The sequence below is a fragment of the Boleophthalmus pectinirostris genome, unplaced genomic scaffold (genome assembly GCF_026225935.1).
Source record: "Boleophthalmus pectinirostris isolate CB_2022bp ecotype Guang Dong unplaced genomic scaffold, ASM2622593v1 HiC_scaffold_20, whole genome shotgun sequence".
Classification (NCBI taxonomy): Eukaryota; Metazoa; Chordata; class Actinopteri; order Gobiiformes; family Gobiidae; genus Boleophthalmus; species Boleophthalmus pectinirostris.
In genome coordinates, this window is record NW_026571153.1 from 23,389,189 (window position 1) to 23,417,154 (window position 27,966).

Here is a 27,966-nt window from a genome sequence, read left to right on the forward strand (position 1 = left end):
GCGGACACTTAGCAACACTGTCAATCAAAATAGTTGCTAATGCTAAAAGGAGTGACCTTGGGGAAAGAAAGCACCTCACTTGGCTGTTAATATTGTTCATATCTTGATTTAGGGACAAAATACACTGGGATCATGTAGGGTGGATTAATACGAACATTTTAAGACCAAAATGACAAGGCTCACAGCAGCAGCTACAGAGAGAGGGGTCATGTTTTTCAATGGAAAGTGAATTGGAGTCGATGGAACCAGAAAGATGCCCATGCTCACTTCCTATTTGATACACAGTGATTAGCTTAATAGCTATGTCCATTTATATATACAGTATGTGGTTATTCTCTAATACTGTCATCCAGTGTAAAACTATAGGGATTCTTGAATGTTGCGATGGCACATGAAAACAGCCTATTAAATCCATATTTTTGTAAACACACCTTTGTTCCGTTGCAGCCGGGCACTCCCCTTGGTCCTGGTGGTCCATCTTGTCCTGGCAAACCCTAAACAGACACAAAGACCTTGATCAGGAACAAGCTTAGACTGTATAACTGAACTATTTGGTTGAGAGTAATTTTAGAGCTAAACTGCGAAAAATGAAAAGCTTACTGGAAGTCCTGGTGTGCCTGGGAAACCTGGCAAACCGGCAGGCCCCTGTCAGAAGAGGAAACTAAGGTTATATACTGAACATCATGTAGAATCTATGAATAAAAATTAAGAACCATAGACAATAGGGACATCTGGTGGTTGTACAAGATATTACAACCGGGGTACAAAAGACAGTTTTGGATTGGGCTACAGGCTATAGTAAAATTAAAAGTGCTAGGACTGAATTATTATTATTTTTTATTTATTCTGGCTTTATAAGTGCTTCAGAATTACATGTTTTAAAATGAGTAATGACTACAGTGAGGGAGAAATAAATATGATACACAAGTAAGTAAAAAAGTATTAATTATACTTTTATTGCTACTTTTAATTATAAAAAGTCTAGAAAAGCCAGTTTACATATATATATATTTTTTTATTCAGATGTATAAAATACAGAACTTAGCCCAAGTGGGAAATGATCCCCTGACCTTCAGGTTGAGGGGCCCACTGCTCTAACCACTAAACCACTGTTGTCCCAAATGTGAACAGATAATAATACAGATAAACTAACAGCTGAATGAGTGAAGTTGACTTACTCGGATTCCCTTTGGCCCAGACAGCCCTTGAGGACCATCGCTGCCCTGAAAAAAAAAAAAAAAAGATAAAAAAAAACATTCATGAATAATCATTTTAGCCACAGTGACAACAAATGTATAATTTTGTATTCACTGGTATAAAGACTATAAATACAATAATTTAAATTGATATGTTTAATTCACAGATTTGTGTGAGCTTTATACAACTAAGATTAAGGCAGCATTCACATTTGCATAGACACCAAATCAAAATAACAACAAAATCTGGACTGAACCCAGAACTGAACCTGGACTAGACCAGAACTGAGCTGGTACTGGACCTGAACTAAACCTGGACTTGAACAGAACCTGACCAGTACACATTACAACAAAACTGGGTTCAAAGTAAGTAGTTTCAAGTAGTTGCATATGTGGATAGACCTTTTATAGACAGACCTGTTATTGTTAAAATGCGGCAATGATGACAATTTTGTACAGTCGTTTTTGTGGCTTTCTGATCTCACTTACCTTTGGCAGTTCTCCAGCTTTTGTATTTATTATTATCTGAATACATAAATAAAATAAAATCCATACTGACCTTCTCTCCTCTGGGCCCGATGGGTCCCTCTGGCCCTGGGAAACCCGGGACTCCTGGCTGCCCGGTCAGACCTGGGAAGCCCCTCTCACCCTGAAAACAATCATCACAAATGTTTATAACAAAACAGCAAGGTTGAGAGAGTTTATTTTATTTTTTTACACACAATACAAACAAATACACTACCAGTCAAAAGTTATATATGAAGTACGGTATATGGAATTATGTAGCAAAAAAAATGTAAAATAGCTCAGCTAAATATTTTTCATAATTTATATTAAAATCCTCAAAGTATCAATCCTTTTCTTTGCTGATAGTGCTACAAACCTGTGTTCTTCTCTCAGTGAGATTCATAATAAAGAAATGGTTTTCACCTCACAGGGGTCAAGAAATGCTAAAAGTGCAAACCAGGGTACAAAGTAAAGGGGGACTTTGTTTATTATTTGTTAAATTTTCTAACTTCTAACTACATTTAGTTGAGTAACTTGTTTGATAAAATTGGACTTCTGAGTGGTTTTCAAACAATATACTTTTACCTCTATGTGAGTTTAAGAGCATATATCTACAAGTATGCAACTGCAACTTCTATGATATATGAAAATAATTTATGTCCTACATGTTCTAATTCCCTTTTCTGATACTTGTATAAAAAACAATACACATTAGTCATATCACTGACTTTGCAAAACAAGGAAACATTTTAAAATAATTTCAGTCAGTTTGTCTGTACCTTGGCTCCTTTCACTCCGCTGCAGTCACATTTGGATCCCACACATCCATTACAAGCCTGTAAGACAAGAAACAAAAAACATATTACATTAATTAAAAAATAAATCACAATGGTAAGTAACAGACATTTCTTTCAGTTGAGAAATTCTGTGTGTGTTATTAGATATTCAAAATAAACATCCATCCATCCATTTTCGTCCGCTTATCCGGGGCCGGGTCGCGGGGGCAGCAACCTAAGCAGGGACTCCCAGACTTCCTGCACCCCAGACACGTCCTCCAGCTCCTCCGGGGGGACCCCGAGGTGTTCCCAGGCCAGCCGAGAGACATAGTCCCTCCACCGTATTAACATGTTACGTGGTCGTTTACTAAATTATCTAGGCCTTTGATAATCCATACAACATGGAACATTAGCTCGGCATGCTAAATGAGCGTTATCAGATTTTAGCAGTTAAATTAATAATAACTGACAAAATGTACACCTCAGAGCGATTTGAAATTACAGAATAGTTATTTGCTCACCTGAAAAAAAAAAAAAAAAAAAAAAAAAAACTTAAACGATAAATGCACAAACTTTAAAAGTGCTAGTGCTTGTAGAGACTTGCTAATTGTTGCTAACTGTCATTTGTGTCTTTGCTGCCATCTGGTGGGCAAAGTAAATATTAAATTTTCCCAACATTTCCACTTTTTAACCGTTTTTCACTGTCTAAAATAAGCTCACTGGTTTATAAAAGATGCCATGTATTTTTCTGATGTTGATTCTCAGTTAAACCAGGCAACAATGAACTCTGGGAGGTCTGTCACAATAAATGTTTTTGAAGTTGGATATATTTCTCTACTAGGGTTGTCTAAATTATCTAAAAATTGCGCATACTAATCAATACTAAAACTAGTATTTAAATTAGATACTCATTTGAGCAACTATTGATACTAGAAAGTCACATTCACAGGGCAGAAATTAACATTTTCTGAATATTTAGAATAATCTTGAACTGTATCAGAACAAGTATAAGAGCACATAGACTAGTTTACGCCCTTGGACCACTATGGACCTACTTGAATGACTGAAGGATTACACAAATATAAGACCACATGGATATATAAAAGGAAGTACTATGATTTAAGGTTGAAAATTGTATTCTATTGTCTAAATAAAGAGTGTTTTTTTTAAATTGTGGTATCACATTCTGTGGTCTAAAGAATGAGTGTGCTTAATTATCAATGCAGTATCGAAACTGGTATTGAGTATCGAGTATTCCTAGGTATTAAGTTAGAAGTTTAGTTTTGTGACTAGTTTGTGAATTGTAGGCCTATTGGCAACACTGTTCTCTACAGAAGACATCACAACAAACAATGATACTGAAACTACTTTTTTTCACAGACACAAAACCTGATTCAAATCTGAAGTTACAGCATTTTTGAAAACGTGAACTGCAAAAAATAATTAGCTAAATGAAACAAGTTAGGCCTTACTAATGTGACTCTCCACAACTCAGATCAAATCAGGTCCCCACAAGTTCAAAGACGACATGCAGACAGTAAATACTAAAAATGTTTGTTATTGCTATGATATACTGAACAATAACTTGATATAGTAATTGTTGTGACAGGCCTATAATTGGGCATGATTGTAAACGGTGCACACAGACTGATTTTGCTCATATAAATAGAAACAGGTGTAAACTAGATTGCATTTGGTACATTCCTCTGTGTGAAGAGGAAGTATATAGACAGTTATAAACCAGGTGTTAGCCACAGACAGACAAATCCATCTCAACACATTTTCAGTGATACTTTCTGGAAACAGGAGATGGGCCTTTAAGGTAAATACCGATGCTGATAGGACAATAATAATAAAAACACTTTTTAGACAATGCTATTTGAATGTTATTTTCAACATTAAACCGTAGTACTTTCTTTTATATTACCATGTAGTCTTATATCTGTGTAATCCCTCAGTTGTCCAAGTATGTTCCATAGTGGTCCATGTGCGTATACTAGTCCATCTATGCGGTTAAGATCATTCAAATAAAGCTACTGTATTCAGGAAAAGTTCATTGAATGTGACCTTTTTAGAGTCAATACTTGATCAAATGAGTCTAGTTTTGATACTAGTTTTAGTATTTATTGGGATTTGATTTACAATACTTTTGACAACCCTGCTAAGTTGAAAGTTAAAATCTGAGCACTATAATACAATGAATTGAGTATCAGCTCAATTATTTTCTAGTACTACTGCTACTACTGCTGCTACTACTACTACTACGAATACTACTACTACTACTTCTAATATTCAGTCATCCTTTCAAAGACTACCGTACAAACTTTCACAGGTTCTTTAATAAATATTTCTTCAAATGAGAAAGTAATTGCACTTAAAAGGGCACTATGTGACATTTCTGTAATTCCTCTTTGCAGTTGTTAATAGGCCTGCACACGGCTAGGCTAACACACATGGCTAGGCTAATGCTTGTGTTTTTATAAGTGGTGGATCTGCACATTATTCTGGTCTGCTTCAACTCAATGCACTGCTCTCTCCCACGCCCAGGACTGCAGCCCCTATCTATCTCTATCTACCACTCCATCTCTCTCTCTCTCTCTCTCTATTCATCTATTTATCGATTAAACATCACCATCTTCATTTTAATGTCTTACCCACTATAAAGTCATGTTGCCTGCCAAAGGAAAAAAAAAAAGTTGTAATTAATAGAAAAATATTAAGAGTACTAATACTAAATTACGCTTTACAATTTTGTGCATTATTCATTCACTCCATTAATGACACACACACACATACACATTCATATTTTTGTTATTGTAGTATATAGTAGTTTTAATGCACAGTAGGATTGTCAAAAGTATCGAAATCAGATACTAATCGATACTAAAACTACTGTTGTATCGAAATAGATACTCAGTTGAGCAGGTATCGAAACTAAAAAAGTCACAAGACAGAAATGAACCTTTCCTGAATAGCTTTAGACTGATCTTGAGCTGCATCAGAACAAGTATAAGAGCACCATGAACCATTATGGAACCTACCTGGATGACTGAGGGATTACACAGATATAAGACAACATAGTAATATAAAATAAAGTATTGTAAGCTAATGCTGAAAATTACATTCTACTGTCTAAATAAAGAGTGTTTTTACTATCACTGTGATATCGGAATCAGTATCGAGTCTATTCCTTAATACTAAAATCAAGTTTGAAATTTTCGTGACATCACTTGTAACTCATTTTCTCCTCTAGCCCCACAGATGTCGAGTTAGTACGGAGCTGGCAGTGCCTCTCTCCTCTGCACCAGCTGGGCGTGTAATCCACTTAAGAGAGGTCAATGAGCTGGAGAAATGTGCCTCTGGTGTTTCTGGTCTGGGCTCCTCTGACTGTGTCGCTGTTCTCCTCACCTACGGCCCACTTTTCCACCAGACAGACAGAAAATCAGGTCTGAGGGGGAAGAGCGAGGGGAGGGAGAGAGGGTATATGACGTGCCCTAACTGATCCCAAGCTAACCAACTGGAGATATAATAGCGTTGTCATGAATCGTTACTAAAATTTCCAAGTCAATCTCGATACACAATGCAGATTCTGTTACCACGATAATAAATTACTTTATTCTTTATAGTTTTACCATTAAAGGTGCACTGTGTAACTTTTCTAGTGGATGGTCTGCCACCTGCTTATTTTATGGAGATGTTATTGTTTTGTTTTGAATATTCCACACAGTATGGAAATAAACTCAATTATAACAATGGAGATAAGTCACTGGTCAGATCTATGAAGAAGCAAGCCTGAATGTTGTATGAATTCAATTTTTTCAAGGCTTTTTTGAGCTATAACACACATGTGATTAAATAAATGCAAGGCAGATATATTTAACATCATACTGTGGAAGATTACGTGCAAATAAATAAATCTTAATAAGTCTTCTACTACAACTACTTCTAATATTCAATCATCCATTCAGAGACTGTACTGTACAAACTTTACACAAGTTTTTTTTGTCCTGAATTAGAATTTTTTATTATCGATACCTGCTCAAACTAGTACTTAGTAAGTTTTGATGCCAGTTTTATTATTGGATTTTCAGTACTTTTAACAACACTAAAAGAAATAGATGAAAAATTAAGGTTATAATAAGAATTTGTGTTAGCTACACTTTGGGCGGGAGGAGGGAGTGGTGGCGGGAGGAGGGAGTGGCGGCGGAAACGTGAGCCGTAGGATTAAAACTGCAGTCTGGAATTCCCCACTCATCAAAAACCGATCATTACTGAAGAACTAACACACCGTTACATTCATATAACAACAAATAAGACACATTATTGCTTCTAAACACATAAATACAGCTGTGGTGTACAGGGAGGAAGACACTGTGGTTTGGACAATACACAGACAAGTTAAAAGGAATCTTGATTTGACCACAACAAAAACAAATCTGAAGTAATTTAAAGGATTAGGAGTAGAAACAGCATGTTCACACACTTAGGAAAAGGCAGGAAGCTAAAGATGTCATATTCATGCGTTGTTTTTGTTTTGTGATGAGGTTTGTAGAGGAGGTATTACCGTACACTTCTATGAGGTGTTAACTGCTAATAGAGAAGTATATTTCTGTTTTAACCTATTCTTTTGAAAATGCTATATTTGTAGAGAACAACATATTAACACGTTCAATAAGTTTTGTTTTTGACGCTGTGAGTCCCACCTCCCTTCGCTCTCCATGCTATGCCACTCTCCCTTCAGAGCCCTACCACAACACAATCAGCGTGCATCCCGCTTATGAAACTACTGCACATCACAACAGGTTGTAGTGTATTGTTTTGTATTATGCTTTTGTATATTTATAAAGAAATGTTGTGTGGGAGGATGGATGACGTAGGCTTGTGGACTGAGTATTGCACAGAATCTTACAGCTAAATGTAAGTGTTCGAATAGGGCCTGGGAGAGATCACTAAATTACTTAAACACGCATGGATGACATTTAAAACCTTTTACAATACAGCAGATTTGCCAACATGTTTTAGTCCGACACTTTGATCATCCACAGACATTGCCTATCCTGCATCCTTCACATATTGAACTAGTTTAGGACATTTCAGGTCTTTCCTTTCATCACAGCTGGACTTCTTCTGACCACTTCAAGATGAGCATCGACACCAAACCAAATATTTTCAACTCAACTTCAAATCCAACTAGTGTGTTCGTTTGGACAGGGAGGCTCTCCTCTGAAGGAAGACCCCCTATCACTTAAACCACATGGAAAACAAGAGCCAGCTAGCAACAGGCAGAGGTGGGGAGCCCTCAGCTAGTCTAAGTTTACATCTAAGTTACATTTATTTGAGTAACATTTTGAAGAAATTGTAGTTTTCTAGCTACTTGAGTAATATTTTTATTGCAGTAACAGTACTTTTACTTGAGTAAAAGTTTTGGTTTCCACTATGAGTAAGTCTACAAGTGACACAAGTTTTATGTTGACAATATGAAATGATTTGAACATTTGTGTTTCTTGCACCGCTCATTCAGAAATGATTTAGTTTTTCAAATTTTTGTGTGTAACACTTGAAAATACCAGATCATGTTTTGTCCTTAAAATTACACTGACTTCAAATTATAAATCAGATGTCCCAATATTTACTCTTTAATATACTCTTACAAGAGCAGTAGTCTCCCAAACACTTTTTAAATTTCTTGGACCACTACTTTGTACTTCTACTTGAGTAATATATTTTGTAGTAACATTACTCGTACATTTTTGGCTACTCTCCCCACCACCGAGCCAGGAGTGCCATTGAAAAAACCCGCAATGTTGCTTTTTCTTCCCAATCTAGTTTTCTTTGATTTCTCATAACAAAAGTTGACATAAGAATTCTAACAGTGAGATAAGAGAACACTGTAAAGGTCCCAAATTGTTGCTTTGTAGTTTATTGTTTATTATTAGTTATGTAGTCACTGGTAGGTCATAAAAGAGATACCCAATGGTTTTCAAAGCATCTATAAAGCTATTGCAAACAAGTGTCTAGTGTTGTCATGATAGTAAAATTTCAAACTCAATTTTGATACTAAGGAATAGACTCGATACTCAATACTGATTAAAATACCACAATGATAATTAGTTTCAATATTAGTTTTGTTATTGATTAGTATATGATTTTTGATACTTTTGACAACCCCACTGCAAACAATTAAAAATAATAGTTCTGTTTTTCATGTTTTTAAGACAGCAAAATTAAGCACAACACCATTAATTCTCGTGTTTAATTTCTCCAACAGAGGTCGCTCTTTTCCTGGTTGGTCCCACCGTATTCCTGCCCCTCCTGACTCCACCCGCCCCGGCTGTATGCTGCACAGGTCCAAACTCGCCTCTGTCTCTTGTCTCTGTACACTACATCACCGCTTGGCACAGACCAGAGCAAGACATCAGAGAGGGGGCGGGTGCAGTGCCAAACCCAATACCTAGATATGTGTCGCCGTGGGATACGTTCTGGGCTGCAGGTTTGAGGAGAGAGAAGGAGAGGTCAAATTTACTTCTAATTTATGTCTTATTGAATATATTGGCACTTTGGAGTGATATCACGCTGGGCAGTTACCATAGAGACACAATGCACAAGTTTGAAAACACATGAAACTTGTTTAACTGCACAAATCGTCTCACCTGTTGTAGTTTAAACCAAGTCAGGTCTTTCTGGTCAGACTGTGTTAAAATAAATCTAACTTGAGTAACAGAGCTTCAGACAGAGTAGTGCTTTTTATTAGCTTCACACCCGCAGTAAATGTTGATGACATGAGCTGATGACAAAAGTTTGAATGTGGGAAAAAAAATGGCTTCAATGCTAAAAAAGTGGAAAACATTCTAGGTCAAAAGAATTTAATTTGAAGGACAGAAAAAAGAGGTTATAGACTAAATCAGGGCTAGAACAAGACTAAACCAAGTCAGAACTAAACTAGGATCAGCCTTAGACCAGATTTAGTCCAGATTTAGACTTGGTCTGTTTAGTTCTTGAAATCCAAATAATATGACGATGAATTGGGTATGAAAAGTTTGAAGTACGCTGAAACAGATTACATTTTCCCTCTCTGTGCTAAATCACTGCCCCTTCAGAGTACATCGGGTGTGTGAAGATGCAGTGTATTTTGTATCATGATTTGTAAATTTATGGAGAATTGTTGTGTGGTAGCATGGGTGACATAGGACAGAATCGAATCGTACTGCTAACCATAGTGAGAGTGTTTGAACAGAGCCTAGGAGAGATTGCTAGATTACTCAGACATGCATGGATGACATATAAAACCACTTCAGGTATGTTTTTAATGAGGGAACAATGTTATAACATGGTAGAAAGCTCCAAAAAGACAATTCTGCACAATATCCCCTCTTTAAAAGCTTAAAAGCTCATAAAAGTTGAATTTGCATAACATGTCTCAGGATCAGTTGCTGGATAGTATAGGGATTTTCTGTTTAGTACAAAGTTGGTCCAACATATGAAATATTTTAACAGCTACTTTAAGCAAAGCCAAAATGTAGCTCATGACTTTATCCACTTCCTGCAGCTGTGGTACATCTGAAGAATATTTGCATTTAAACTACAACAAAAGAGGCCACGCATATGAAATCTATATATTTTTGAACAATACAAAAAGCATGTTTTCTGTTTTTGCTTTTCAATGGTTTTGTGAGATCATTTGAAGTTTAAAGTCTCTGCTTCAAATCTTAAAACTGAATGATCTATTTCCAAGTTGCATTGTTTCCATGTGTAGTTTTATGTACACTTCCTTATGTTTTAATAGAGAACACTGCTATTTGAATTGTATCCAGCAACAATTACGGGCAAAAACAGTCTCAAATCACATCTGAAAGTGGTTCTAAAACGCTATAAACACAATTCTGAACATTACTATTGGTGCCTATAGATACTTTGCAGCTGTTGTCATCAAGATGGACTTTAATCTAAGCTTTGTTTTAACACAATCTGACCAGAAAGAACTGAAATACAACAGGTGAGATGATGTGTACTGTTAAACAAGTCATTCTCAGATAACATTACAGTCACAAGTCAGCTTTAGCCAGTAGTTTTTCAGTTTTTAGTTTCAGTCTGACCTTTTTTATTGAAAATCAAACTCCTAAGGACCATGAATGCTCGTATTGATCACAGTCTCCTGAAAATGTGTTGTTTGGAATCAGTTCCTGTGTTTTTTCTTTAGACTTAATCTTAAACCTTTTTGTCACTTTTTGTTAATGTGTGCATTGTGTCATCATTATAACATCTGAACGTTCTGCCATATACATACATATAGAACACCATTGCATGAGCAATAGTATCAATAGCTATTAGGGCTGTAGGCCTTTAATCATTTAGTCTTATTGCAGATTACTTTGTCAATGGCTGGTAAAAATTTGTATTAGTCGGCTAATCATTTAGATTAAAAGGATTTGGAACGACAGTAGAAAGGAAAACTTGGTGAGTGATTTAAAGGAACATTTGATATTTTTTGGTATTTAGATTAAAGGTAGATTAAACTCATGATTCACAAATTGAATCTCTATTTAAATACATTGTTTCTTAATACCTTTTCTGTATCAATAGCTGTTTTTGCATGAATTCATGCAGGTGTAGTCTTGTGAGTGCAGTTTAGTCAGCCAAACCCTAACTGGTATAAGCCTAAAGAACTGTGTAAAAAGTTAAGTTCATGACCTATGAAACATGCAAAATTATCTGTAATTGTGATTTAAAACTAGATTTACTTGACATACATTCTTACTGTGAGCATCTCTCCACAGACCTGGTTTGTATTCTTGAGTTGTGGTATCACCTGCTTGTTGCTATGGCGATAAATAAGTTTATATACAAAAGTCAGTGAGTTCTTCTCTGTTTAGCTGAACTCCAACCGAACTTCAATATTTGCCCTTAATCTCGGCTGCAGACACAACAGCATAGCACGGTGAGTCCTGATACAGTATCTCAGAATGTGGGACAGAGAAAGAGAGGGCACCTCTCTCAGGAGGTTCCAGGCATGTCCAACCAGAAGGAGGCCCAGGGGAAGACCCAGGACACGCTGGAGGGACTATGTTTCTCAGCTGGCCTGGGAACGCCTTGGGGTACCCCCGGAGGAGCAGGAGGAAGTGTCTGGGGTGAGGGAAGTTTGGGAGTCCCTGCTTAAACTGCAACCCGGCCCCGGATAAGCAGAAGAAAATGGATGGATGGATGCCAGCTTGTCTCTCCACAGGTCTGACCTGGAATTTGGCTTGCAGCATTCCACAAAAAAACAACAACATCTCCATGGAGACAAGCAGGCAGCAGGCCATCCACCAGAAAAGTTCCACAGTGCTCTTTTAAGTTGACAAACATTAAAGGGCCCATATTACAGTATTTTCTGATCTCTGGTATAATGTTGTTTCCTCATCACAAACATACCTGGACTTGTGTTTTGTTTCATTCACACATGTTTGACACCAAACATTTAGGCTGAGCTCTCAAATGAAGAACACTCCACCTTGTGATGTCATGTTGTGCTCCACTGTGTTTTTACACTTCATACACCATCACTAGAATCATCCTGGAATTACCAATCTGTACAGAACTAGCGGTAAAAGGTAGTTGTTGAATTGAAAACTACTCCTTTATGTCATCACAAGGTGGAACAGAGGTTTTTGAGCTTTGGAGATGTAGACAGACTAAAAACAAAGGCTTACTCAAACATGTGAATGAAACAAAACACAACTCTGGGTATGTTTTAGATGAGGTAGCAACATTATAACATGGCTTAAAGTTTAAAGAGTCAGTTTTATGCAATACGGAGCCTTTAAATACAGGTTCTAAAAAAGCATTTTTTCCTTTACAGTATTCACCAAATGGTCTTCCCTTAACTGTAAAAAAGAAATATGTGCCAATCTTTATATTCACACCCAAAGACAGACCACAAGCCACAAAGAATTTACTATACAATGCATTTTACAAGCCCACATCAAACCTAACCACACACATGTTACTTCTATACGACAGATACAATGTTAAACAAAATCTACATGATTTTTTCCCCCATACATTATTCCGATAAAGATCTATGCTTTGAATGAGATACATTGATATATTGATGTTTCTCCCTTGGAGCATTCAAAGGCCACACAAGCTTTTTCATAATGAATTGATTCTATCTTCAGAATCTAGGCAGGTCTGAGCAAGCTGCAAATGTTTTCTAGATATTTATCCTTCATTATAATGGGGTATTTACTCACATCTGTGCACCAAAGCTAGCTAAATGTAATTAATAGATTGCAGCTTTAGGTCAGAACAATAAAACAGCGAAATAACCCTATAGGAAATACACTTTGGTTTTGAGTGTAATGGAAAATGTTATGTCTGCAGCCAATTAAAGTCAGCTGTCACAAATTGGACACTGTTTGGGGAAAATCAGATATCATGTTGTTGAGACTAGGGTTCTGAAAAGTATCTAAAATAAATTACAAATCAATAATAAAACTAGTATCGAAACTAGATACGCATTTCAGCAGGTATTGATACTAAAAAAGTCACATTTACAAGTTAGAAATGAACCTTTCCTGTATAGCTTTAGAATGATCTTGAGCTATATCAGAACAAGTATAAGAGGACATAGACTAGTATTAGATGCTCATGGACAGTGTTGGGAGTAACGCGTTATAAAAGTAACGAATTACAGTAATGCATTGCTTTTTGCTGTAACGCAGTAATGTAAGGCATTACAGGAGAAAAAATAGTAATATTTTACTCGGTACAAATGTGAGTAACGCGCGTTACAGTGCTTTTTTAACCTGGATCGAAGTGGTGTGTTTTTCTTAATACAAATTCGCTAAAATCACAGCGATATCAGCAGCGGGGAAACGCCGGAGACGTGGCCGAGTAGACCTTCAGGTAACCGCGGGGAAAGGACCGACACAGAATTCTACGCTGTTTAGACCTGTCTTAGACCTGGGTCAGTTCTGGTTTAGACCTGGTTTACAGTCGTCCGAAGTGCTGTATGTTTGCAAGTTTTCTCCCCGACAAAACCCACAACGTCGACAAAACGTTCTGCACTGACAAAGGCTCCTGCGCTCACACCCAAAAGGCAGAGGAGGATGCTCACTATCGCACAAAAAGTTGGACTTCTGGACACGCTGAAGGAAGGTAGAAGTTACGTGCTGTAGCAGAGTCTTACACCGGGTCGGGTACCCGCAAATAGTTGCTGAAATCAGGACCGTGAGCCCGCGCAGCAGGGTGTCCATAAAGCGCGATCGGGCGACAGCCGCTCTTACCTCCGTGAGGTGCGGAGCAAAGCCGGTCCTTTCTCCTGCGGTCACCTTCGAGCCTGTCCTGACAGTGAGTCCTGTTTTAGTCCTAGTTCAGTTCTGGTTTAGTCCTGGTTTTGTTCTGGTTTAGTTCTGGTTTAGTCCTGTTTTAGTCCTAGTTCAGTCCTGGTTTAGTTCTCCTCTTCAGTCCTGGAATCAGTCCGAGGTTAGTCCTGTTATAGTCCTGGTTCAGTCCTGGTTCAGCTCTGGTTTAGTCCTGGTTTAGACCTGGTTTAGACCTAGTTTAGTCCTGGTTCAGTCCATATACGGCGCAAAAGTTCAGCATCTTCGCAGTTATTTTGGTGAGAGTAACTTAAAGTAATGCAATAGTAATGTAATGCCTTACATTTTAAATGCAGTAATATTGTAATGTAACGAATTACTTTGAAATGACAGTAATAAGTAATAAATAACGCATTACGTTTTTAAAGTAACTTGCCCAACAGTGCTCATGGACCACTATGGAATCTACTTGGACGACTGAGGGATCACACAGATATAAGACCACATGGTAATATAAAAGAAAGTGCTATAATTTAATGCTGAAAGTCATATTCTACTGTCTAAAGAAAGAGTTTTTTTTAATTTTTTTATTGTGGTATCGGAATCAGTATTATTATGTCTATTAGTATCCATTTTTTGTGTTGTGACACCATTACTGTGCATATATTATCTTTGCTGGTACTTATGGTATAGTTTTAATCAGATCTTCATCTATGTATAATTTTATGTCAACGTAAATTTCTTTTATTTCAATTTATTTAAATTTGTGGCTATAAATTGGTTTACACCTAGTTTAGACATGATTTGTTCAGATTTTAGGAAAATTTTATCCTGTTTTAGACTGTGCACATCAAAACTGAAACTAAAATGAGACTAAACCAGGACTAGAACAGGACCGAACTAAATCAGGATTATACCAGGATCAAATCAGGACCAAACCAGGACAGTGACAGACCTGGTTTAGTCCAGATTTTGTTTTAGAAAGATTGCATTTTGCTGAAAGAGATTACATTGCCCTGGTTCTAGTGCATGTGGCTGTAGAACCAGGGGCTTAGTGCATAACTCAAAAGATTAGCCAGTGTTTTAATTACAAACACAACATGATCTAATCTAATGAGAGAGACATTTCAGTATCAAGGTCTGTGACTCAATGAAGCCATTACATGCCTAAAATTAATCACATGGAGTCTTACTGTTTCATGAAAACTTTTGTGTAAGTGATAGACAGTTTAAAGAGGTGGTGTTATGCAAAATCAACTTTTTTGAGTTTTCTGTCATGTTATAACATTGCTCCCTCATCAAAAATATGCCTGAAGAGGTTTTAGATGTCATCCATGGATGTTTGAGTAATCTAGTGATCTCTCTTGGTCCCTATTTGAACTCTCCTTACAGTTCACTGTACAATTCTGTTCAATGCTCAGCCCATAAGCCTATGTTACCTATGCTCCCACACAGCAATTTTCCTTAAATATACAAAAGCATGATACAAAACTGAACACTACAAATGATGCAATGGGCAGTGGTTTTATTAGAAGAATACTTTGTTTTCAGTGAATATAGCATTTTCAAACCCATAAAAGGAAACACGGTGATCTAACTATGTCATGTGTTAGGAGTTAATACCCCACAGAACTATACCCACTCTTTAATTCCTGTCTTTTTATTACTGAGTATTGAAATCGAGTTTGAAATTTTTGTATTGTGATAGCTCTACTGTATTTTAACATGACCCTGCCCTAACTCCATCCATCAATTTTCTTCCGCTTATCCGGGGCCGGGTCGCGGGGGCAGCAGCCTAACCAGGGACTCCCAAACTTCCTTCACCCCAGACACGTCCTCCAGCTCCTCCGGGGGAACCCCGAGGTGTTCCCAGGCCAGCCGAGAGACATAGTCCCTCCAGCGTGTCCTGGGTCTTACCCGGGGCCTCCTCCCGGTGGGACATGCCCGGAACACCTCCCGAGGGAGGCGCCCAGGAGGCATCCGGAACAGATGCCCGAGCCACCTCAGCTGGCTCCTCTCGACGTGGAGGAGCAGCGGCTCTACTCCGAGCTCCTCCCGTGTGACTGAGCTCCTCACCCTATCTCTAAGGGAGCGCCCAGCCACCCTGCGAAGGAAACTCATTTCGAGCGCTTGTATCCACGATCTATTTTATTTTTTATTTTTTGTATTTTAACATGACCCTGCCCTAACTCCTGCCTCATAATTCACACAACATATGAGACTTTCACAGCAGTTCATTTGATTCACAGCCAAAGCTTTTGTAGCCCGCTTATATACAACACAAAGTGATCCAGTAACTTAATATGGGAGTCTATGTAAATAATAGCTTTAGTTCTTATTAGCTGGTGGGAAGTGACCCAGAGTGATTGAAGAACCAGGTGGAGGAGAAAAACAGTGAAAAGCATCGCGAACTACAGAAGCAGACATGCTCCCACTCACGAGGAGTCCAGTTTCACAACAGTCTACGTTTGTGTGGTCAGAACAGGAGTGGTTTTGTAGATGTCTTTAAGAGTTTTAACAGAAACTTGAATATGTTATGTCTATATAATGAAACAGCATGTAAGTGAAATACTGTTACTGAGGGTCACTGTTTGCACTGTCTGCAACTACCACTGGTCTTTAGTGTTACTAATACTAATATGACTACATTTAGAATCCGTGTTTTTCAAGTATTTTGGAGCTATAAAAAACTCCTGTATCTGAACAAATGCAAGATAGATTAGCACAATGCCATATTGTGGAACACTCCAAGCAAAGCAATAACATCTTAATTGTATTATTATTACATTACTATATTTATACTTTTATACTACATTTATATGCTAGTATAGTAAAAGATTTGATAGTGAATGTTGATTAACACAATGTAGTCATTTCCTTAAATGTGTACTATGTAACTTTTCTGTTGGAGGCTTCATTTCTTATCTCCATGGAGATGTTACTACTTTGCCTGGAATGTTCCACAGTATTACGTTAATCTCCATGGAGATAAGCAGACGATGCCACTCAGCCATGTTACAGGTCAGATCCGAGGAGATGCGATCCTATTCAGAGTAAGAATGCATGCTTTTTCAGTATGTTTTAAGCAATAAAGGGATAACTGTAATGAAATATGTTAGATTATTGATTGAATTGTAATGGGAGTTTTTTCTCTACATTTGACCTATCTTTCAAAGCCACTGGGGCAACCTGTCAGGAAAAGTGGATGACTGCAGTACAGAGCCCAGGGACCCTCCTCCAGATCTTGAGCAAGACTTGGTCAGGACCTTAGCTAGAGGATTTGACCTACTTTTGCATGTTTAGGGTTACTACAAGGAGTTATAATACTGCAGATGTTAAAATAGTATATTTTATTAAATTGTGATGTGTGAGCTACTGTGTCCAAATAATTTCTCTTGCGGATCAATAAAGTTTGCATAGGGGAAGCAAGTATAATAATGTTATATTATGATTTCAATACCATAGAAATCTAATTGAAATAAAGGATTTGACTACCGATTCATTTTCAATTCTTTTGTGTGTCGTAGGTGCCCTGGGGCAGACTGTCAGAGGCACGCAAGTCACACCTTCATACAGTCAAGGTGGGTGCAGTGTCTTGCCCAAGGATAGAATAAGTGCTACTATAATCTGAATAGTAAACGTAATTACATTGTACTTTGAGTCTGTGTTCTGTAATGTTTTTTTTTTTGTTGCAAGGTTAACTTGTCACTTATAATTATTTAGGGAAATTCAAAACGTTGTCGCTAACTTTGATTACAAGCTGCCTTTTCTGTCTGCATTTCAACTGAGCTCCTGATGTTAATAACAGAGGGAAGTCGTAGGAAGAGGAGACAGTACAACAAGAACACAGATACCAATAAAACTGAACTGAACCAAGGAAAGCCTGAGTCACTTCAGGTCAAACCAGGACACATCAAAGACAGACCCCAAACCAAGGGATTATTGTATGTGTTTTGGAAATTAGTTTTATTAAATAGGTCTGGCTTTTAGGTAGTTTTTTTTTTTTTTTTTTTTTGATGGGAATGGAGCAGGTGGTGTTGATCAGGCTAAATTTGAACACAATACTGGTACTGATCGCTGTGTTACATCTGGGGTTGGTAAAAGTAGTACATTTGGTTTTATGAAGGGGCAATAGTGTTGTTGATACTAACATTGCCACAATGATAATAAAAAACACTCTTTATATCGACAATAGAATGTGATTTTCAACATTAAATTGTAGTACTTTCTTTTATATTGCCATGCCTTACATTATGTCTATGCACTCTCTCAGTCGTGAATACAATGACTTTTTATTTTATTTAATATTACCATGTGGTCCTAGTCAAGGCCTGTTCTTATTATCATAGATCCAGACCATTTTGCAACTAATCAGAAAAGGTGCAGTTTTTTTCAGTAGCGACACTTTTTCAAATTAGTATCTACTTTCAATTCTCAAATCTTAAACACCAACTGAAAATAGATCACTTTTAAAGCTGACAACGTTTTAGCTTTCTGCGGACGTTCAAAGCATTAGTTATTTCTGTTTTAGGAGAAGCTAGTCTCGCCTAACAGTAGTTCATTTGTTTACCCGTTGCTATAGTGATGCTCTCTGCGTGATACAGAACAGTGATTAACTGTTGCTAGAATGACTTGTGTTGATATATGGTATAAATGGTTTTAGAGCAAATTCATTCTCACTTTTTAAGAAGCTGACATCTGTACATCTAGTAAACTTGATCCTGAACAGTGAAGGTCCCCATATCTAGTTGTGTACACCGTATTTCCAGCCAAAACCTTCCACTTTTATCTCAACGCACTCTATAACCTGTCTTCAATACAAACTTTATTGCATTTTGGTTACTACCTGATACCATATGCTGATATTTGAGCCTTTAAGAAGCTAATTAAATGCACAAAAGGAATACTTGAGTCAAAACTGAAACTCTGAATAATAATTTAGATTTGAGAAGGTTTCACTTGTTAGTATGCAATTACATTTCCATATAGACATTAGTTTCTAGACATTTTCTTAAAGGTGTACTGTAACATTTAAGACTCTGACACCTGCTTGTTTCCATGGAGATACTCTGCCTGGAATGATCCACAGTATATTGAACTTATCAGACAAGTAGGATGCGCCACCAGGCCAAGTTACAAGTCAGATATGTGGAGATGCAATCCGTGTTTTAAGCAGTTTTAAGCAATCAAATCTTCAGTAACTGAACAAATGTAAGATAGATCAGCAAAATGCCATATTGTGTAACATTCCAGGCAAAGCAATAACATCTCCATGGAGACAAGCTGGGGCAGACCTCCATCCACCAGGAAAGTTATGTACTGCACCTTTAATTCAAATGTGAGTATGATTATTGCACTGGCACAGATCTAACTTTCTTATATCTTATAGGCCTATTTTTAAAGTGCATATGACAGGTTTCACTCATTTCTACAAAAAAATCTCTCTCCATTTATTTTTATTTCAGTGAAATTAATAATTTTACTTCCTGGTTGGACACTGGCAGCAAATGTGACATAATACATTGAGGCAATTCCATAACTGTTATTTAGGAACCGCCATAACCTACATTAAATTACACAATACTTCTGAATAGACTAATAGAAATGGATCACAACACTTAAAATTTGTTAAATCAATGTTTAATCTTTAAAAAAAAAGCTTTCTTTTCACGTAATCTGTCTCTGTATTTTGGATGGAATTTTCAGTGTTGATGACAGTTGATAGAGGGATTCTGTTTTACAACTCAGCGCTACTTCCTGTATTTTTGTACTTTTCCTTATAACTTCCTTCCCCACAAACTACCACTTAACTGATGTAAAACTGATCAATTTTAACCACAAACACTATCCCACCAAAGTCATTCATAATTAGAAAAACATGAAAGCCTGTGCACTTTCACTAAGCAGTCAAAATATGAAATCGATCATGTGATGTAGGCCTTGTAAAAAAATGGATGTATACTCAAATTAAGATTATTTTTCAGAATTTATTTCAACTCATATTGACATTGTAAGGTGAGAAAGAAATAGCGTTTGCAGGAATTGGGTCAGAGCAAAGAGCCAAAAGCGTGGAGGGTCCTTTGATGGCTGTGAGGGGGTGGGCTTGTCAGGTCGCCCAAACTCACAAATCCTACAATGAAAAATCACATTCACTCCAAGCTATGAGTTCTTTTCTAAGGGCTACTTGACTATGTTGTGAAATTTATGATTTATTGCTATAAAAATTACACATAGAGACTGCTACTTCTGCTAAAACTGAGGAATTATAATATCATCATAAAATGACTTGAGTAGTCGTATACAATGCAGTATTTAGATAGGACTTTGTTTCCTCTATCTACTACCACTATTGATACTTTGCAGTGACACCACACTAGGGGTATTCTACATGTATCTGTAGTGGAATATTCAGCAGTTACTATGGTGACACAATGCACACACTGTTAAAAAAGTTTTAAGATGGTCTGAAAACTCAAGAAAAAATGTATTTAAACAACACAATTTTCAGGAGCCTGTTGTCAATAGGAGCATTCATGGTCCTGTTTACGTGTTTGTTGACTAATTGAAAAATTGTTGGCTAATGCTAACTATCTTGTGACTAATTTTATGTGTGAGACTTTTTTAAGTGCACAAATTAGCTCAGTTGTAATTATCAAGTCAGCTCTTTCTGGTTAGATTGTGTTAAAATAAAGATCAGATTAAAGTCTTGAGTAACAGAGTAAAATTTGAGTAACAGAGCTTCAGACAGCGTAGTGCTCTCAAAAGTGCTGCAAACTTTCAATACAGTATCTACATGGGACTATATTTCCTCTATGTACTAGTACCATCATACTAATACTATTAAAATTAATACTGTACAATTAATACTATTTTAAAAGTTCCCCATCTGCGTGTTTCCATGGTGATGTTATTGTTTTGCCTAGAAGGTTCCATATAATTGCATTAATCTTATCTGGCTCCATAGAAACAGATACATAACTGGGCCAAGTTACAGGTCAGATTTGTGGAGAGGTGATCCCACTTACAAATAAGTTTAAATGCCATACTGTGGAAGATTCCTGGTAAAGCAATAACTATTTTCAACTATCAATAATCTCCATGGACACAAGCAGGTAACAGATCCCGCAACCTGAAAAGTTACATAGTGCAGCTTTTAACCATTATGAACAAAATATTCTTAATAGAGTAAGTAGACTTTTTGGATGTTTCAGCATTATAATGCTGCCACTGTTCCTTGATCAGCTAGTGCCTGTCTATATAATACATTTGTTCATTTTAGCAGGCCCAGTGGAGCGCTTTAAAACAGAGAATGACGTTACATATTCTTCTAATAGTTTTCAGTGTGATATTTTTTCAGAGGTTTAATGTTTCATCTTGTTGGTATGTGGACACAAACCACAGACAGATCTAAAGAGAGATAGCATTCACTTTTTTATTGCATCAAATGGTAAACAGTCTGCAATATTTAGTGGTATTCAAGCAATTCACACAGGTCCCAGGTCACATACTTAGCTCATACATTTGTTTCGGGATGTTACGAATTCAATTCCTAGACATAAAAATTTAAAAAATCGGGTTCAGGAAGGGCATCTTATGTAATTCCCATTGCACAATACTTTTTGGCTTTTCATTTGAATCATTATTAAGCCATATTTAATAGCTAGAATTATTGTCACAATACTAAAATTTCAAACCCAATTTTGATACTAAGGAATAGGCTCGATACTCAATACTCATTCTCATGATAATAAAAACACTCTTTATTTAGACAATAGAATCTGATTTTCATCATTAAATCGCGGTACTTTCTTTTATATTCCTATGTGGTCTTATATCTGTGTAATCTCTCAGTGGTCCAGGTAGGTTCCATTGTGGTCCATGGACGTATACTAGTCTATGTGCTCATATACTTGCTCTGATACAGTTCAAGATTGTTCTAAAACTGTTCAGGAAAGGTTCATTTTTGTCCTGTGAATGTGACTTTTTTGTAGTATTGATACCTGCTCAAATTAGTATCCAATTTCTAGTTTTAGTCTCAGTTAGTATCTGATTTTCGATACAACTCAATACTCCATACAACCCTTATGTTAACGCTGACAGGTAATGAGTTATATCCTTAAATAATCCGATGTTGTCTGGTTGAATTAGCTATCCAAACTCACTGTGTTGGTTTTGTTTGACTTTTGACCTTTGGATGTTAATCTGCAGCTCATTGGCACCTGGGTGTGAAGAGGGCTGGAGGAAACGTGCACAGATGTACAGAGACAAACCAACACTGGGTAAACACACAGAGGTAAACATCCACACAACGTCACTGTGTGTCCTTGAGGAGGGGGGGATTTCAGGGTAAATCTGCAGCTGGCTGAGGGCAAAAGCCCTCTAGAGACAGGTGTAAATGCTGTGGTTTGGTGCAGAACTGAAAAATGTATGTTTAATTAAGGTGATATTCCTCGTATTGATCAATCACGTTTTGCAATAAAATTTTATTTGTTTGTATGAAAAAACAGAGGTGGGGCGTAGAGTAGCAAAGTAGTTCAAGAAAGAGTAAAAAAGTATTTGGGAAAAGTACTACTCGAGTAAGCGTAACTTAAAGAGTAATTGTTGCGACTAGGGTTGTTAAAAGTATCGAAAATCAGATACTAATCAATATGAAAACTAATACTGAAACTGTCTACTCATTTGGGTAGGTATAAGGTCACAAAAACTAGTGTTATTAATTTATTTGCCTATTAATTTCACCAACAGTGATGATTGTGATTTCCAAATATGGAGCCTGACTCCAAATTTGCTCCTGTAACCGTTAACATCAGGAGCTTCAACTGAGTGGAGCTGAACCATAGGGGTGACATTGCTTAGTCCACTGCTTTTATACAGTCTGCGGTTGGTATTGTAACTGCCAAGTGAAGGTGCGTATTGTACTTTCTGTTTTTGCCCTGTAGAGACTCAAGCTGCTGTACATTAAATCAGGTATGATCTAAAAATATGTAAAAAACTTTAAATTTCCAAGGATTCTAAATACTATGTAATATTTTGAACGTGGTTTTGTTGTAATTATTGTAAATCTTTTTGTAATTAATACCAGTATGCAATCACGTGTATTAAATTTACTTTATTTTCTTTGATTAATCAACCAGTGAAAAAGACATTGGTGAATAATTGACAGATTACCCAATATTCATATTGATACTTGCTAAATATGTATAGTTTCTAGTTTTTAGTTTTAGTCTAGATTATCTGTTTTTCAATAGTTTTTCTAATATTTATGCTGACAGCTAATGAGCCTTAAATAATAGCTATCCAGACATACTTTGTTGGTTTTTGGTTTGAAATGTTAGTATACACTATCTTTCTCCCCCATGTCTTTCTGTTATGGTTTTGCTTTTCAGTATAATGTGACTATCTTAAAAATCTCAGGATGTTTTGGCTGACTTCTATCCGCACTTGATTGGCTCTTTGCGGTCACATGGCCTCATCACAGGTGGACACCCCCCTTTCTCTCTCCCTCTCTTTCTCTCCCTTTTCTTTCTCCCACTCCCACTTCTTTCTCAGACTCCTCTCAATCTATATCTCTCTATTTACCCCTCTTTTTCTCTCTATCCCCCTCCCTCTTACTCTGCCCCTTTCGTTCACTTTCTATTTCTCTCTATTTTCTCCACACTCTGTCTCTTTCCCCTTTTCCTCATATCTTCTTCCCCTTTCCCCCACCTCCTCTCTCCCACTGCTTTCTTTTTCCCATTCCTCTCCTACCTCCTTCACTCTTTCTCTCACCCTCTCCCTCGTTCATTCCTCCTGCCCCCCCTCCCTTTCCTCTCTCCCCATTCCTCTCCTCTCTCTCATCCCCTTATTCTTCTCTCTCTTGCCCCCACTTCTCTTCCCCTGTCTCCCTATTGCCCCAATTATCTTGTCTTTCCTTACTCTCTCTTCACTCACTGTTTGTCTCTTTCCTTTCTGCTCTCATCATTTCCACACTCTCTATTCCTTCACTCATCACTCTGTCTACCTCCTCTCTCTCCCTCTTATCCCCCTTTCTTCCTTTCTCTCTCTCTCCACTCTCTCTTTTCCTTCCTCTTTCTCCCTTTTCTCTATGTCTTAGTTATCTTGTCCTTCCTCTCGCTCTTCCTTCCTCTCTCTCCCCATCGCTCTTTCCCTGTCTCGCTCTCTCTCTTTCTCTCTCTGTTTCTCTCTCTCTCCCCCCCCTCTCTCCCTCCCCCCTCCCTTCCTCTCTCTCTCTTTGTCTTTGTGAAGGAGAAGCATGCATCAAATTAAAGTGTGTGTCTGTGGGCTCCGCGGCGTGTCGACTTCAAAGGCGGGACCTGGAGGTATATATTACACCTGAACTCTTTCACCTGCGCCAACCTGATCTGTATCAGTGCTCTGGGGATTAGCACCGGGCACACACACACTCACAACACATGCTAACACGCTAACATGCTAAACTAACAAACAGGGCAAGGGAACCACCGGTTAAAGCGCATCTGACAGATTTATATGTTATTCCAATTATCACTTGGTTTGGTGGGATAGTACCTGAGAGTGTGGTACTAATTGTAGGCACTACTCTGTCTGAAGCTTTGTTAGTTTTCTTAAAAGTTTTTAGTCTGTGTTTGCTTATTTGTGCGTTGTGTCACCATGGTAACTGATGAATTGATTCCATCCTACAGATACATGTAGAAAAGCCCCAGCATGATGCCACTGCCAAGTATCAATACAGGAAGTAGCCGTGAGTCCTAAAACCAACTATCATCATTTTCATCTTAAATGCAGAGACAATTGACACACATTTTTCTGACTTTTTCTTAGTTAAAAAAATAACTTCATAAATTAAGCATGTTGCTATGTATTTTTCATAACTTTTGTATAATTTAGACATGTTTTGGCCATTGTTGACATTCTAGTTGCTAGGTAGCATATCTCTTAGTATGTTTCATAAAATCTTAATTAAAATAATGTTAACTATGTTTTAGTGACAAATATTCTAGCCTGCCATGTGCACTTTAAAGATTAGACAACACCAATATATTTATGAAGGGAAAGTAAAAACATAAGTAATTCAAAATACTATATTTTCCACTGGCAAGGCAGAGTGTGATCTGACATTTGAGGTCTAAATTTTAATCAAGTATTTTCAGATTTTTATTTCTAATTTCATCACATTCCACACAGTTTGTTTTATAAAAACCTAAAGTTCAACTGAGCATTTTTAAATCAGTGACCTTTTGTGTCACTGATTGTGTGAGAAAATATAAAATTAATAAAACTGAGTTTATTTCAAAGAATTATTTACATTGTTTGTGTTTTAATAATCTTATCTTATAATCTTTTTAGGAATGTCTACTACGTATGGATATCTATATTTACAGTGGAGCCTTATTTCCACTAGGGGGCAAGAGTGAGACCCCTAACTACACCAAGACGTCAGAATTGTCAGACCATCTGCAGAAGAGAGATAAGTTGTTAAGACCACTTTTAGCCCTTAAAATGGCATTGAAATCAGTCAAAAGCCTAGTAACTACATAAAGCTTTAGGATGTTGATGCTGACTTGTGTAGACTAAATAATGTCTTGGTTCATTGTTTAATTTCTTACTCAAGTTACTCAACGTAGTAATACACTAAATGTAAGTGAGTACTACCCACCCCTGCCTAAGATGCTATTAGATCACATCAAACCTATAGAAATTCAACCAGGAATCTATCTATATTTCATCTATCAAATACGTTTCCATTGTCATGCTGAGATATCTCTTTAAATTTTTTACTCTTTTGATAAGGGTCTAACAAAAATGGTGGCATCCAGTTAACCGCATTCCTGGGGTCTTCCTCCGCTTTCGTCTCCGCAGCAACCATTCTTTCTTCTGCACAGACCAAACTTGTAACATGTCCGACCACAACAAAAGAACCGCACATCTCCCATCAATAGGTGGCCCTACAATGACTTGTGGAGATTTAAAAGGGTTTTTGACACAAGATGTTGCTCTGAGAAGCTTGCCTTCAAAGTCCATCATCTCTCAAAATGGTAAAAATTTGGTATATGTTTGGTAAAATGCATTGAATTGAAATAATTTGGACAATTTAAGATAAAAAAAATTTGGCTCAGGCTCAAATTTGCAGTTAGACAAGCACTGATATATGAATTAAATTATCAAGAAATATATCTGTATCCATGAGTTGCAGTGTGAAATCTAGCAATTCAAAACACACTATTATATCTGTTAATTAGGCAAAAGTCCTCAAAATGTCATCAATAAACAGGAAGTTGAAAGCCATGAATAATTTTGTCAATCCAGTTATATTGGGTTTGCGAAACAATGTACTGCTTTGAAAAACTTGTAAATCTTATTAATTTCAGTTTATATCTTTATATTAATATATAAAGATACTGTAATTAAGGTAGCATGTTAGTTAGTCATTATGGAAAACAAAAACAAAAAAATCTTAAACATTGCAAAATTGGAAAAACAAATCTAGATGTAAAAATCTGCGCTCAAAAGTGCATAGGAATCCAATCCTGGAGACGTAGGCGTGTTTTGGCGCTCGCGCTCATGAATATTTAATGAGGGTGAATATGCACGAGGCTCATTGTAATATTACATTAGGCCAGAAGTGAGAGGTTTGTTTAGCTGCAAGAGCGTGACACTGGGGTGCAAATGAAGATAGCAGCCGACAAATGCGTCCAGCAAGGCACCAATTTAAACAAGAGAGTCCAAGAATGCGCAAACAGTCCCGTACTTGCCCAATTCTGCGCTAAATAACCTGCAGGTGCAATGGAAAATCAGTGCAATGTATAGCGATGAAGTTGCTAGCTATTAGATCTGAAAGCAACGTGTATAAATAAAATTATTAAGTATGTAAATAGATAGCCCCTGCATGTAAACACAAAATTATTAAAGTTGGACTGCTAATTTTATGAATAGTATTGGATAAGTAATAGTGCGCTTGTTTAGACGGATGACGCCTTGGCTGTCACAGTGTCACCGTGGATAAAGTCGCCGCGCATTTCCACACGAAGCGCTTATTACGCACAGTTTTTGCTAGTTTTCCATAGAGATAAATAAAGAGGGTAAGGTGCTGGCGTGTTAGCACAGGTTGAGAGAGGAAGAAACGTGATGCGCGGTGGAAAGCGGAGCATATAGCCGTGAAAACTGTGGAATTCCGACGCACACGACGTGATTATATTTGCGTAAAGACCGCGCGTAAAAGTTGAACGATAAAGCGTAAAAATGCATGTTGGAGCTGGGTTGTAGTTGTGCACTTGTTTTAATCCTGATCCCTATTAATAACTTTGCGTCTGGGGCCGGTCATACCCCAAAGCAAAGCCGGTTGTGATTGAAAGTGAAGTAAACTTAGTCTGAGTAAGTTGTTTTGTTGCATTATAGAGGTACAAAAGCCCCACTTACCGCAGATTCTGACTGCTGCACCGCTACGCACAAGGCGACGAAGACCACAGCCGCGGCGAGCCGAGGCAGCCCGCTCTGGCTTCTCATCTTGCTCTGGGGGGCACTTTTCCTCTTCTTCACCTATAAAAGAAACTGCGATCCTCCTGCGTAAAATTCAACCTGAGGATACCTAAAAACGTGACATAGCCCTCTCTCTCCCCCCGTGTACCATTCGCGTTGGGTGCAAAAGACGCGATAAGGTACAACTGCTACTTGCTCGCTAAAAGGGCTGCGCGTCGCTGGTTTGTTGAGCTGGCGGAGGCTCCTAATGGTCCTGGCACCCAACGCCTCTGTAGTCCGCCTCCTCTCAACTTCCAAAACCTGCCCAGAACTACTTCCCTCCTGACACTGCGCGCAAGGATACACGCAACTTTCCCCAAACTATCCACAACGCAAATCAGTGCAAACTCCAACTCTTAGACAACTTATTTTAATTAGCTCTCTCATTAAATAGTCCACTCTTGCATTTAAAATCACGCCTAATTTTGCTTTATTGTAATAGAGTCCCTAAACGCGCGGAGGGATACTCAGACTTCCCGCTGCATGCATTACCAAGCCAACCCAACGCCCGCGGCTTCACAAAAAAGTCTTGACATATACCATTTTATTTCGCATTTTCTATGAGCCCGGGCAAGTCGCATTCCTGCCACTGTATTTAAAAGGTCAAATTCTACCTTTCTGACTCTTGACTCCTGACACAAGGATGGCGCTGCTGGCAATGGAGATAGTGGAAGAGTTTGACCAGGTGCATAG

The 27,966-nt window shown here is 37.6% G+C and overlaps 1 protein-coding gene across 1 annotated transcript in view; it reads right to left on the minus strand.

Moving 5' to 3' along the window:
• col4a5 (collagen, type IV, alpha 5 (Alport syndrome)) overlaps positions 1-27,384 on the minus strand; it is a 54,890-nt gene extending 27,506 nt beyond the window's left edge. The window contains exons 1-6 of the mRNA XM_055156297.1: positions 27,175-27,384; positions 2,483-2,539; positions 1,756-1,845; positions 1,179-1,223; positions 601-645; positions 432-494 (exon numbers count right to left, since the gene is read on the minus strand). Of these exons, the coding sequence (XP_055012272.1) occupies positions 432-494; positions 601-645; positions 1,179-1,223; positions 1,756-1,845; positions 2,483-2,539; positions 27,175-27,261 (387 nt within the window). The 5' untranslated portion in view covers positions 27,262-27,384. The remainder of the gene's footprint in view (positions 1-431; positions 495-600; positions 646-1,178; positions 1,224-1,755; positions 1,846-2,482; positions 2,540-27,174) is intronic.
• Between the last annotated feature and the right edge of the window lie 582 nt (positions 27,385-27,966).